Genomic DNA, 14695 nt, shown 5'->3' with positions numbered 1-14695 from the left:
AGCCTGTGACCTGCTCATGGAAGTCTTGGACTTAGTAATCCAGCCATCTCCTACTGTGGATCTCTGGGACACTTGTGGACACTAGAACTCTGCTGCATGCTAAACAAAATTTACCAGTGAAGTAACAGAGAGACTCTGAACCTGCTTTGTGCTTAATGCTGAACTTAAGGTTTACTCTGGTCTGCTGTGTCGCCCGCCGTGTCTCCTGCCTCTGTACCTGCAATTATGTAATACCTGTTTCTCTGTGGCATACTTGTATGAAGTAATACAAGCAAGTCCTAACTAAACCTATGTCTCTTGTGTCTTCCTCCAAGCACAAGACTCTAAATAGACTGTGTACTAAACATTACAAAAACATCTTCAGAGCCTTCAATCCTCCTTGCAGAGGAACCTAGCCCTGCTGTATGCTCCTTGACTGTGGGGAGCTTTCGCTTAACGGTCTCCTCCATTGTTTGCTGTCTTGCATGGGGCAACCACTCCTCAAGTCCAACACTCAATTCTGTGCTCGTCTGGTAGGCACCTAGGTCTGTATTGCTGCTTTCTTGATGTAACTCACGGCCCAGCCTGGTTTGACATTTTGAGCTCCAAAGCGGTTATTTCATGGATTTGAACCAGACCTGCCACAATTGGGGACTCTTGTTCTTGGGCTTCTTCTAGCTTCTGCTCCAACCTCGGGGAAGCTCATATTGGGATTGTATTGTAGATGTTCTTTCAGGGCCTGCCACAGGTAGGTGTCTCTTAGGCTTACAAACAGCTGGTCCCTTAATTTTTCATCCAGGGAGCCTAGTACCCTATATTCAACTTCGGTTTTCTTAGTGATGTGAGCCGTTACTTCTTGCAGATCGTTCACGTATTGGGCAACAGTCTCTCCCACTGTCTGAACCCAATGGAAGAGGGGAATATGCAATACTAAATCAGTTGTATTGTAAGAAGGAGACCCGGACCGGGATACCTCTCTTGCGCCGGGTCCGAAACTCTAGGGGCCGTCTCCTCTGTTGTCCGGAGGAAAGCTTAGGAGACTGGACCAACCTTTGCACTTGACTGTAGTGGGTGTGGCTAAGAGGAAAAAGGGAGAGCGTGCACGGAAGTGTTTAGACTTGGCGCCAGCATTCAGCGCGCAACAGGGAGAAGAGAGTGCTCCGTCCCTTGAGCACTGCCGCAGTATAGGCCTGTGCCGCAGCATTCCCGCTGGTACTCACAGAGACTGTGATCAGAGATATGCTGAGTGCCCATTGGTTCCCACAACATAAGGTGCCAAACGCCCCGGGGTCGTGAGTACCATGCGCACACCGCTTAAGAGAGACTGTCCATGTCTGCCGAGCTACGTTAGGCTCTGACAACTCTGTTAACTGTGCTATTCTTCCTTTGCTGGATCCCAGATCTAAGAACCCATGAAAGACACCGTAGACTAACCGTCGACGCCAGGGTCCTGCTCATCTACGTCACCGGGACTACACCGGACATACTACATGCTAACAGTTGTTAGCACCATTCTCCATCCTGTGGACATTGCATACTGGACATAGTCAGGACCGGATAAGTTATACCGTGAACCCTTTTGTTATTGTCGTACCTTGCATTTCCCCAAACTGCTACCCTTTATTCTTTTATATCCTTGTCTCCCCATCCTCCACCCTGCGTGGAGTATACACCTGTTAGAAGTAAAACCGTTAACCCTTGCTCTGCTTCAGGTCCGTTACTGCATCCTGCTACCTGCTCACAGTATTGCTGTGCATGTCCCCTAGAATCTTGATCACCTTATCTACAGTATCACTGTCTCTTGAAAGTCTGAAAATGACCATATGTTGGGACTCATGGTCTGAGGTCAACCAAGCTATATCTGCCTATAACGCAGGATGCATTCGTAGTATGCTCTTTAGACGTTCAACCCAGTCCCACATCAGTAAGTTGTCACCTGTATTTTTCTTGGCATAGATCTGAGTGGGTGGCTGTCCCCTGTGGACTCAGTTACCGATTGAGCAGCCATTTCTGTACTTGAATGTTGCATCCTACCGACTATGCCAAGTGTTAATAGGTATGCAGATGCAACAGCGTAAAAAATGAGGAGACATTGGTACCGAAACCAACAACTATTTATTCGATTAACACAAAGGAGTGCGTTTGGCACAACATCAGGGGATACTGCAAACAGGGAAAATGAAATAAGTTATGTTTCAAAAAGAATACAGTAGTTCAGATGAACAGGATATTGACACAATGCCATTTATTATTATTTATTTTTTGGTGCCATTAATTCAATGGTGCTGTACATGAGAAAAGAGGTTACAGATAACGTTTACAGTAAACAAATTTACAATGACAGACTGGTGCAGAGGGGAGAGGACCCTGTCCTTGCGGACTTACGTTCTACTATTACCATTAAATAACTGTTATTATCAGTGATGTCTTAGTCCTAAACACCCCAACCCACAGGACGTCACTGTCACTACTGGGTCCATCATGGTTGTCACTCTCTAAGCAACACAAAACATCACACAGGCCCTAACAGGGGTGGCCGATACTACCCGCTAGGCCCCAAGTCCCAGGTTGATGAGTTTCTCAGGCTATTCATCACACTGGCTGCCTTGTTCTCTGAAGCACAGCCCCGGTCACCACTGTGTGCTGTACATCCACGCTGAAAGCGACAGCTCACATGAACGTCCCTCCTCTGTGGCTTAGTCGTCTCTTTCTCGGCTCCGACTCTGCTCACTTGGCTCAGCTCTGCCGGCTCTGGTTTCTTTCGGGTCTTCACTTGGATCTAGTCTCTCTCGAGTCTTCACTCGGGTCTGGTCTTTCGATTCCTTTACTTGGGTCTGGCCTCTCAGTTCCTTTTCTCGTGTCTGGTTTTATGTAATGGGGGCTTGCTGTACTGCACATTCATCCTGCTACAGATTCGGGCACCAATTCCTAACGTTTACTGCCCTCCTGGTCCTTTTATAATTATTAACTATTTTATAATTAATTATTAATCAGCTATCACCTGACCTGGTGTCTTCTCCAATCTCAGCCCTGAGGGAACATGCACTTCAGCCTTGAGTTCCTACTAATGCCATTCTTTCTGCTTTCACTTTCTGTATCATCTTTGACCAGCAGATAGTGGGGTTCGCGTGCAGACACCCTATTAGGCATTAACTGTGTGAGACTTCTCACTTGTCTATCTCCTTACACATTTTACATATTACACATATAATCATCTTACCTGGTGTCCGTTGTTTGCCTCTAGCTTCATACTCTGCTCAGATCTACTACTCGTTCCTCCTGCTTCCAAGATGGCCTCCAATTTGGAATGGGAGTGCAGTTGTAAGCATAATCCACATCTCCCCAGCCTTTCCTATGATGTGGGATAGGAGAGGCAGGGGAGATGTTGTTTAGACTTACAACTGTATTCCCCTTGCCAATGTGGAGGCCATTTTGGAAGTGAATGGAATAGAACACTTTATGAGGGGAGAAGGCAGTGGTAGGCAAAAGAAGGACACCAAGTAGGGTGACTATAAAGGAGATATGTGTAGTCACTTTTCAGTCTCGGATTAGAAAGTCCCTTCAAATATTAAATATTGAGGATTAATACAGTGGGGGAAATAAGTATTTGATCCCTTGCTGATTTTGTAAGTTTGCCCACTGACAAAGACATGAACAGTCTATAATTTTAAGGGTAGGTTACTTTTAACTTTAAAATCCAGAAAATCACATTGTACAAATTATATACATTTATTTGAATTTTGCAGTGAGAAATAAGTATTTGATTCCCTCAGGCAAACAAGACCTAATACTTGGTGGCAACACCCTTGCTGGCAAGCACAGTAGTCAGACTTTTTTGTAGTTGATGAAGAGGTTTGCGCACATGTCAGGAGGAATTTTGGTCCACTCCTCTTTTCAGATCATCTCTAAATCATTACGATTTTGAGGCTGTCACTTGTCAACTCGGAGCGTCAACACCCTCTATAAGTTTTCAATGGGATTAAGGTCTGGAGACTGGCTAGGCCACTCCATGACCTTAATGTGCTTCTTTTTGAGCCACTCATTTGTTGCCTTGGCTGCATGTTTTGGGTCATTGTCTTGCTGGAAGACCCAGCCACGACCCATTTTTAATGTCCTGGCGGAGGGAAGGAGGTTGACACTCAGGATTTTAATGTACATGGCTCCATCCTTTCTCCCATTGATGCGGTGATGTAGTCCTGTGACTTTAGCAGAGAAATACCCCAAAAACATAATGTTTACACCTCCATGCTTGACAGTGGGGATGGTGTTCTTTCATAGGCAGCATTTCTCTGCCTCCAAACACAACAAGTTGAGTTAAAGCCAAAGACCTCAATTTTTGTCTCATCTGACCACAGCGCCTTCTCCCAATCACTCACAGAATCATCCAGGTGTTCATTGGCAAATTTCAGATGGGCCTGCACATGTGCCTTCTTGAGCAGGGGGACCTTGCGAGCACTGCAGGTTTTTAAACCTTTACGGCGTAATGTGTTACCAATGGTTTTCTTGGTGACTGTGGTCCCGGCTGCTTTGAGATAATTAACAAGTTCCCCCTGTGTAGTTTTAGGCTGATCTCTCACCTTCCTCATGATCAAGGATACCCCACGAGGTGAGATTTTGCATGGTGCCCTAGATTAATGTCGACTGACAGTCATTTTATATTTCATCCATTTTCTTTCTATTGCACCAACAGTTGTCTCCTTCTCACCCAGCGTCTTACGTGTGGTTTTATAGCCCATTCCATCTTTGTGCAGGTCTGTGATGTTGTCCCTGACATCCTTATAAAGCTCTTTGGTCTTGCCCATGTTGTAGAGGTTAGAGTCTGACTGATTAATTGAGTCTGTGGACAGGAGTCTTTTATAAAGGTGACTATGTAAGACAGCTGTATTTAATGCAGGTAATGAGTTGATTAGGAGTGTCTGAGGGTATGTGCACACGTATCTGTGAGGGCTGCGGATTTTTACGCAGCGGATTTGATAAATCCGCAGGGCAAAACCGCGGCGGTTTTTCCTGCGGATTTATCGCGGTTTCTATTGCGGATTCTGCTGCGGGTTTACACCTGCAGTTTTCTATTGGAGCAGGTGTAAAACTGCTGTGGATTCCGCACAAAGAATTGACATGCTGCGGAAAATAAACCGCTGCTTTTCTGCGTGTTTTTTTCCGCAGCATGTGCACTGCAGATTGCATTTCCCATAGGTTTACATGGTACTGTAAATGCATGGGAAACCGCTGCGGACCCGCAGCTGCGGAAACGCTGCAGATCCGCAGCAAAATCCGCAGCGTGTGCACATACCCTAACTGGTCTGTAGGAGCCAGAACTCTTAATGGTTGGTAGGGGATCAAATACTTATTTCTCTCTGCAAAATGCAAATTTATATAATTTATACAATGCGATTTTCTGGATTGTATATTTTATATTCTATCTCTCAATGTTAACATTAACCTACCCTTAAAACTATAGACTATTCATGTCTTTGTCAGTGGGCAAACTTACACAATCAGCAAGGGATCAAATACTTATTTCCCCACGGTATCTGCCACTAATAGAGAACGCTTGATAAAATAAAACACAATATTGTGGCTCTCATTTATAACAAAGGCCCAAACACCAATAACATGAGCAGTCCTTCAGCACTTCAAATATGCCTTAGTCAATTTTCAGTCCCAGGTTGAAAAGTTGCTTTAAGTCCAATTTCAGGCAGCCATAAATCATCAGCATATTAGCATCTACAGTCGTGGCCAAAAGATTTAGTATTGACATAAATTTGCTTCCTTGTTTTAGATCTTTAAGTCAGATGTTTCTATAGCTACTGAGGTACAGTAATGAACATTTCATAAGTTTAGACACTTTTATTGACAAATTCATCAAGTTTTTGCAAAGACTCAATTACAGTGTTGACCCTTATTTTTTAAGACTTCTGTCCTTGCTCTGGCATGCTAGATTTCTTCTTCTAGACCAAATCCTGACTGATGACAACCCCCTTTTGTCTAATCAGTGCTTGGCGCATATCACAATTCCTGTATTTTTCATGGCCCACCTTTTGAGAATTGACTGCAGGTTCTTAATGGCATTGAGCTCTAGTGTGTTTCCTGGCCATGGACCCAGAATGTCAATGTTTTGTTCAACCAACCATTCATTCAGTTATCACTTTTGCCTTGTGACATGGTGCATAGTTCATCACCAAATTGCTGAATGGAATGAAAATGAAAAGTAGAAGATATAGATTAGATATTCAAAAAAACTTTTTGACAGTGAGGGTGATCCATGAATGGAACAGGCTGCCACGAGAGGTGGAGAATTCTCCTTCAATGGAAGTCTTCAAGAAGAGGCTGGAGATGGTTTAGTGAATCCTGCATTGAGCAGGGGGTTAGAAACGATGACTCTTGATGTCCCTTCCAACTCTAACATTCTATGATTCTATGATTTCTGGATCCTTGGAAAAAGTTGCTTTTGGAGGATGTTTAGATGCCATTTTATACTCATGGCAGGGTCCTTAGGTAAAACTGTGACTGAGCCCACTACTTTGGATAAAAAGCAATCCCACAAATGTTCTTAGGAGGCTTTCCAGTTGGAATGATACAGGAGTCATACTAGTGCTCACCTTCTCTTCTCCTGACAATAATTCTTCCAGATGTCCCAAACAGTCTAAAGCGGATGAGGGGTTGTAAAAATGTAAAATAACATTAAAAACATTTTTATTATCCATCTCTGCTAGACATAACCAGCAGGAATAATATTCTCTATTTTTCTATCTTACTAATGGACTCAGTGTGTGTCTGAGATGCATTTTGAGACAGTACTTAGTATTCATTAATTTAACCCTTTATGTGTAAGACAGCTGATGAAAAGGAAGGCAAAAGCCTTGCAGTGTCCATCATTAAGAGATCTACGCTATTACTGGTTGAGCAGGAGATATGGAGTTATTTGGGCATAGCACAGATATAAAACCACTTGTTGTGATTTTGCTAATCTTATTCAATCACGTATTATTGCTTATTTTTCTTCCCCGAAAAAGCGGAGGGGCTTACCACAGGGCTATCTTTATACCTTGGGCTATTATTACGACAAAGGCACTTATTATAGCCCCATAGGATGGCATGCTGAGTATTTGCTTTTAGAATATACATGGGTAGTGTGTGAAAATTGTCTTGAAACCCCAGGCAGTAAAGGGGGTAGGTATTTAGAGCGCTGAATGTCATTTGGGTAAGATAAGCAGTTGTCCAAATGATAATACAATGAATGGCTCTCTTATTAAGCAGAGCCAACCGAAATATGCGCAGTTTATGGGCATGGGCATTCATATTCTTGGTGTTTGGAGCCAAATCAGTCGTAATTACAGCTGTGCAAATAACGGAGGTTACGAAGGTGTGAGATACTGAAGAAAAGCCAGCTAGAGATATGATGATGTGTTGGGGACCACACGCTTCTGCTCAGAATAAAGCGGTGACAGCTTTTAGCATTTTTTTTTTTTTCGGAAGTTGATGGAGCCAGTTTTTGTAGTCCAGCACTAATGGTCTCAGGTATATTGCAACCCCTCTTCTGATATGAGACAAGATGCCGCAGTTTAGTAAAAGGGGGAGGGGGCCTATTTGTATTCTGCAGCACATCCCAGGAATCATGCTGCTCTCAGCAGTAATGAAGCATTGGGGGAGGGAAGAGGTACAGTACATAGGACACAGGGGCTGGATGCACCGCCGCCGCTGTCCATGGTGCTGAAGGTTAATGCTTGTGTCTGAGGGTCTGCTGCAAGTGGACGCAAAGGGTAAGTTTAAATGTCCAGCATGTACACAAGAAGGGGGTGTAAAGACTCTGAGAGCATAGTCTATGGCTGATCTCATGCCATAGTGAACCAGCAGCATCTCCTTATTCACCTGAAGGTGACCTTGAATGGTGACACTAATCTGCTTACCTGCCTAGTGCTGGCCCTCATCAGCTATGGAGCATTACCTCTGTAGCATAAGCTCAGAGCAGCTTTGTTATCACGCCAGGTCTGAGGGAAAGTCCATGCAGACTGGTGATCTATCTATGCGGTGGCCGGACATGGCCACTTACAGGGAACAATAGATTGTAACCCCACACCAAAGTATTACTAGACAAACCATTGGGTTAGTGGTCCTTTAGTAATGTATATTTTTCTTTTATGGAATCATTTCTCAATCCTATTTCTTTTTCACAATGATATTATTTGTGAGTTTAAGGTCATTTTGGACTTTGTCCTTACAGATCTCAGGATGAGAATGCCATTGATCTTCATGATGCTAAGGTAATAGCGGCTCATGGCGTTGATGGACATGTATAAGTGAGTGAGCGATCAGACATGCGTGTATGACCATGGTGCAGACCGTGCAGGTGGCAGTATTGGGGGCACCTGGAGTTGGAAAAACCTCTATCATCCGACAATTTGTAGCCCAGGAGTTTCAGGAGGAATACACTCCAACAGAGAGCAGGCAACTATACCGAGCCTCTGCTGTTCTAAGCGAGAGGATGTATGAGCTCCTAATCCTGGATTTACCCAACCTGCCCAGATACCCAGGCTCTGCAGGACAGGTGAGAAGAACCGCCATACAGTAACTGTCTGGGACAATTTCTTGATATATTTTTTTCTTTTTATTTAATTACAAACATCGTTATAGCTATGTAATCATTTCCTGTAATGTTCTTTTCATATGACTTGTATGGTTTTTATTACTGCTCTGTTGGTATGCAGCTCACATAATAGACATTTATAGACATTTACATTGGTAACATCTGTCTTCAGTGAATGACTAAGAAAAAAAAAACAACACGCAAGACTAGAACAGTGCATGTTCATTAAAACCTATATTTATCTTAATTAAAAAAAAAACTTATAAGAAAAGTAAAATACAATTAAATTTAGTCCAAAAAAGAGGGAAAAAAATACCCCAGACAAAGCGCTCTGTGTGAAACGCCTGATGGCGTCTTCTGTAGATACTTGGCTAGCCCTTTACATGTGCTGTACCATTACTGTTGTGCCTGGCCATGCGGTAGTTACTTCTTGATTGTTTTCTGACTGAGCGTGCTTATGCATCTAATGTTCAGCTTTACATTTAGCCTCATGTCAACTGGAGTATACCTATTGACATTGGTATTAGGTTTTTATGCAGACTTGTAATAGTAGTAGATTAGTCATAGTTGTTTTTTTTATTATTAATTAAAAATATCAGATCTTCCTCATTTCATGGTTATGGAATTTTTAATTGGAACGTCTTTAAAAGTATTGAAAATCGTAGAATGTGCTGAAAAATGCGTAATTTATTCAACTAGCATCATACCTTATGCATATGCCTTTATTACTGATTTATGTTGAGCGGTCCCACAACATGGTACCTCTGCACTGTACTATACCTCTGTATACCTCCAGTTTCATACTAATAAATACATTTTTTTATTATTATTATTATTATTATTATTATCACAAATTAGTACATGGGATATTATGCAGGTACCCTCTCTACAACCAATGCTTGTAGAGGGCAATGTGGTGATACAGAACTCCATATGGAGGCACACACCTTTCCAAATAGCTCTGTAACACAGAACAGCATCGACTCTTGTGTGCTGCCATGTAGGACAGTGGGCTTCAGTGTGCATGAGGCTGAAAGGGAACAAGAAACCAATGACACAACAAATCGCAAAATGGTTCACAATCAAGACACTTTTATACAAATAACCAGTAACATGTTGGACTACTTCTTCATATGAAGTTATTGTAGATTCACGTATATGCTAGTGCTTAATAAATAACCTGTCAGTGAGACAACAGGAGGGTCTCAGTGTAAATATTTGACTGTGAATGCATGTTAATGGCGCATGGAAATATAAGTAACAGGCTGTCACTACAGCTTACCATGGAAAAACAAAATACTTCACGCTCTAACATTTATTTTTCCTTGCTAATTTTTTCCAGGAGTGGTTGGATCCACAATTTCGGGGTCTGCGGAATACCAGAGTCTTCATTTTGGTCTTTGACATCTGTAGCCCTGAGAGTTTCCACCATGTGAAGCAGTTAAGGCAGCAAATCATTGACAGGTCAGAATCAGAATTTCACTATAAATCATAACACAGTTATGAACATAAAGGACAAATTCTGCTAATGACAAATGTGTGTGAATAGATCTATCTATCTATCTATCTATCTATCTATCTATCTATCTATCTATCTATCCATTATCTATCTCTCATATCTATCTATCTATCTATCTATCTATCTATCTACCGTAATTTCTATCATCTATCTATCTATCATCTATCTATCTATCTATCTATCTATCTATCTATCTATCTATCTATCTATCTATCTATCTATCTATCATCTATCCATTATCTATCTATCTATCTATCTAATATCTATCTATCTATCTATCTATCTATCTATCTATCTATCTATCATATCTATATCTATCTAATATCTATCTATCTATCTATCTATCTATCTATCTATCTATCATATCTATATCTATCTATCTATCTATCTATCTATCTGTTTATCTATCTAATATCTATCTATCTGTAGACAGATATTATTGTATATGGATGTGATGGAAATATCTCATCCACCAAAACAGGAGACCAGAAAGGGTTATAAAATTCCTCACTTTATCTACCCTACAAACTACTGCTGGTTTATAGGGTCCACTTTCTATCAGGTGCTATACGATTGCCCCAGTTTATAAACCATTCTATATTATTTGCCTTATTCGAGGACAGTCATCCTCAGCATAATGCCCAACCATTCCTCAACATACTGTGGCACCCGCCATCAGTGTATTTTGCTAAACACAGCCCTAATCATTCACCAAGCATTACAGCACAGGATAGAAGTGCTGCTAATGAATGGAATACAGCAGTGCAGTGGTGCTGGCACTGCTTTCCATAGTACATAGTACCTGCGGGTGTTTTAGCAGTGCAGTGCCTGGGGAAATATAACAGAGCACCGCCCAGCTCACATCACACCGCACAGCTCACATCACACCGCCCAGCTCACAGCTCACAGCTCACCGCACAGCTCACAGCTCACAGCTCACAGCTCACAGCTCACAGCTCACCGCACAGCTCACAGCACACCGCCCAGCTCACAGCTCACATCACACCGCACAGCTCACATCACACCGCACAGCTCACAGCTCACAGCACACCGCCCAGCTCACAGCTCACATCACACCGCACAGCTCACCGCACAGCTCACATCACACCACACAGTACACCGCACAGCTCACATCACACCGCACAGCTCACAGCTCACAGCACACCGCCCAGCTCACAGCTCACATCACACCGCACAGCTCACATCACACCGCACAGCTCACCGCACAGCTCACATCACACCACACAGCACACCGCACAGCTCACATCACACCGCACAGCTCACAGTACACCGCACAGCTCACAGAACACCGCACAGCACACCGCACAGCACACCGCACAGCTCACAGCTCACATCACACCGCACAGCTCACCGCACAGCTCACAGCACACCGCACAGCTCACATCACAGCTCACATCACACCGCACAGCTCACATCACACCGCACAGCTCACATCACACCGCACAGCTCACAGTACACCGCACAGCTCACAGTACACCGCACAGCTCACAGTACACCGCACAGCTCACATCACACCGCACAGCTCACAGCACACCGCACAGCTCACAGCACACCGCACAGCTCACAGTACACCGCACAGCTCACATCACACCGCACAGCTCACATCACACCGCACAGCTCACATCACACCGCACAGCTCACATCACACCGCACAGCTCACCGCACAGCTCACATCACACCACACAGCAAACCGCACAGCTCACCGCACAGCTCACAGCACACCGCACAGCTCACAGCACACCGCACAGCTCACAGCACACCGCACAGCTCACATCACACCGCACAGCTCACATCACACCGCACAGCTCACATCACACCGCACAGCTCACCGCACAGCTCACAGCTCACATCACACCGCAAAGCTCACATCACACCGCACAGCTCACATCACACCGCACAGCTCACAGTACACCGCACAGCTCACAGCACACCGCACAGCACACCGCACAGCTCACAGCTCACATCACACCGCACAGCTCACAGCACACCGCACAGCTCACATCACAGCTCACATCACACCGCACAGCTCACATCACACCGCACAGCTCACAGCACACCGCACAGCTCACAGCACACCGCACAGCTCACAGTACACCGCACAGCTCACATCACACCGCACAGCTCACATCACACCGCACAGCTCACAGCACAGCTCACATCACACCGCACAGCTCACATCACACCGCACAGCTCACATCACACTGCACAGCTCACATCACACCGCACAGCTCACCGCACAGCTCACAGCTCACATCACACCGCATAGCTCACCGCACAGCTCACATCACACCACACAGCACACCGCACAGCTCACAGTACACCGCACAGCTCACACCACACAGCACACCGCACAGCTCACAGCTCACATCACACCGCACAGCTCACCGCACAGCTCACAGCACACCGCACAGCTCACATCACAGCTCACATCACACCGCACAGCTCACATCACACCGCACAGCTCACAGTACACCGCACAGCTCACAGTGCACCGCACAGCTCACAGTACACCGCACAGCTCACATCACACCGCACAGCTCACAGCACACCGCACAGCTCACAGCACACCGCACAGCTCACAGTACACCGCACAGCTCACATCACACCGCACAGCTCACATCACACCGCACAGCTCACAGCACAGCTCACAGTACACCGCACAGCTCACAGTACACCGCACAGCTCACATCACACCGCACAGCTCACATCACACCACACAGTACACCGCACAGCTCACAGCACATCGCACAGCTCACAGCACACCGCACAGCTCACAGTACACCGCACAGCTCACATCACACCGCACAGCTCACATCACACCGCACAGCTCACAGCACAGCTCACAGTACACCGCACAGCTCACATCACACCGCACAGCTCACAGTACACCGCACAGCTCACATCACACCGCACAGCTCACAGCACAGCTCACAGTACACCGCACAGCTCACAGTACACCGCACAGCTCACAGTACACCGCACAGCTCACAGCACAGCTCACAGTACACCGCACAGCTCACAGCACAGCTCACCGCACAGCTCACAGCACAGCTCACAGTACACCGCACAGCTCACAGTACACCGCACAGCTCACAGTACACCGCACAGCTCACATCACACCGCACAGCTCACAGCACACCGCACAGCTCACAGTACACCGCACAGCTCACATCACACCGCACAGCTCACATCACACCGCACAGCTCACATCACACCGCACAGCTCACATCACACCGCACAGCTCACAGCACAGCTCACAGTACACCGCACAGCTCACATCACACCGCACAGCTCACAGCACAGCTCACAGTACACCGCACAGCTCACATCACACCGCACAGCTCACAGCACAGCTCACATCACACCGCACAGCTCACATCACACCGCACAGCTCACATCACACTGCACAGCTCACATCACACCGCACAGCTCACCGCACAGCTCACAGCTCACATCACACCGCACAGCTCACCGCACAGCTCACATCACACCACACAGCACACCGCACAGCTCACAGTACACCGCACAGCTCACACCACACAGCACACCGCACAGCTCACAGCTCACATCACACCGCACAGCTCACCGCACAGCTCACAGCACACCGCACAGCTCACATCACAGCTCACATCACACCGCACAGCTCACATCACACCGCACAGCTCACAGTACACCGCACAGCTCACAGTGCACCGCACAGCTCACAGTACACCGCACAGCTCACAGCACACCGCACAGCTCACAGCACACCGCACAGCTCACAGCACACCGCACAGCTCACAGCACACCGCACAGCTCACAGTACACCGCACAGCTCACATCACACCGCACAGCTCACATCACACCGCACAGCTCACAGCACAGCTCACAGTACACCGCACAGCTCACAGTACACCGCACAGCTCACATCACACCGCACAGCTCACATCACACCACACAGTACACCGCACAGCTCACAGCACATCGCACAGCTCACAGCACACCGCACAGCTCACAGTACACCGCACAGCTCACATCACACCGCACAGCTCACAGTACACCGCACAGCTCACATCACACCGCACAGCTCACATCACACCGCACAGCTCACAGCACAGCTCACAGTACACCGCACAGCTCACATCACACCGCACAGCTCACAGTACACCGCACAGCTCACATCACACCGCACAGCTCACAGCACAGCTCACAGTACACCGCACAGCTCACATCACACCGCACAGCTCACAGCACAGCTCACAGTACACCGCACAGCTCACAGTACACCGCACACCGCACAGCTCACAGTACACCGCACAGCTCACAGCACAGCTCACAGTACACCGCACAGCTCACAGCACAGCTCACCGCACAGCTCACAGCACAGCTCACAGTACACCGCACAGCTCACAGTACACCGCACAGCTCACAGTACACCGCACAGCTCACATCACACCGCACAGCTCACAGCACACCGCACAGCTCACAGCACACCGCACAGCTCACAGTACACCGCACAGCTCACATCACACCGCACAGCTCACATCACACCGCACAGCTCACATCACACCGCACAGCTCACATCACACCGCACAGCTCACAGCACAGCTCAC

General features: G+C 46.4%; 1 protein-coding gene across 2 annotated transcripts in view; it reads left to right on the top strand.

Moving 5' to 3' along the window:
- Positions 1-14695, top strand: part of RASL10A (RAS like family 10 member A) — a 32930-nt gene that overhangs the window by 9538 nt on the left and 8697 nt on the right. The window contains exons 1-3 of one of the 2 annotated variants that reach the window (XM_077296807.1): positions 7168-7739; positions 8201-8524; positions 9906-10027. In XM_077296807.1, coding sequence (XP_077152922.1) covers positions 8303-8524; positions 9906-10027 — 344 coding nt within the window. In that variant the 5' untranslated portion in view covers positions 7168-7739; positions 8201-8302. Of the gene's footprint in view, positions 1-7167; positions 7740-8200; positions 8525-9905; positions 10028-14695 lie in introns of those variants that run through there. The other variant, XM_077296800.1, reaches the window with a different exon arrangement.

Source organism: Ranitomeya variabilis, chromosome 1 (assembly GCF_051348905.1).
Source record: "Ranitomeya variabilis isolate aRanVar5 chromosome 1, aRanVar5.hap1, whole genome shotgun sequence".
Classification (NCBI taxonomy): Eukaryota; Metazoa; Chordata; class Amphibia; order Anura; family Dendrobatidae; genus Ranitomeya; species Ranitomeya variabilis.
The sequence above is the reverse complement of the archived record's forward strand: the minus strand, read 5'-3'. Positions and strand labels throughout refer to the sequence as shown.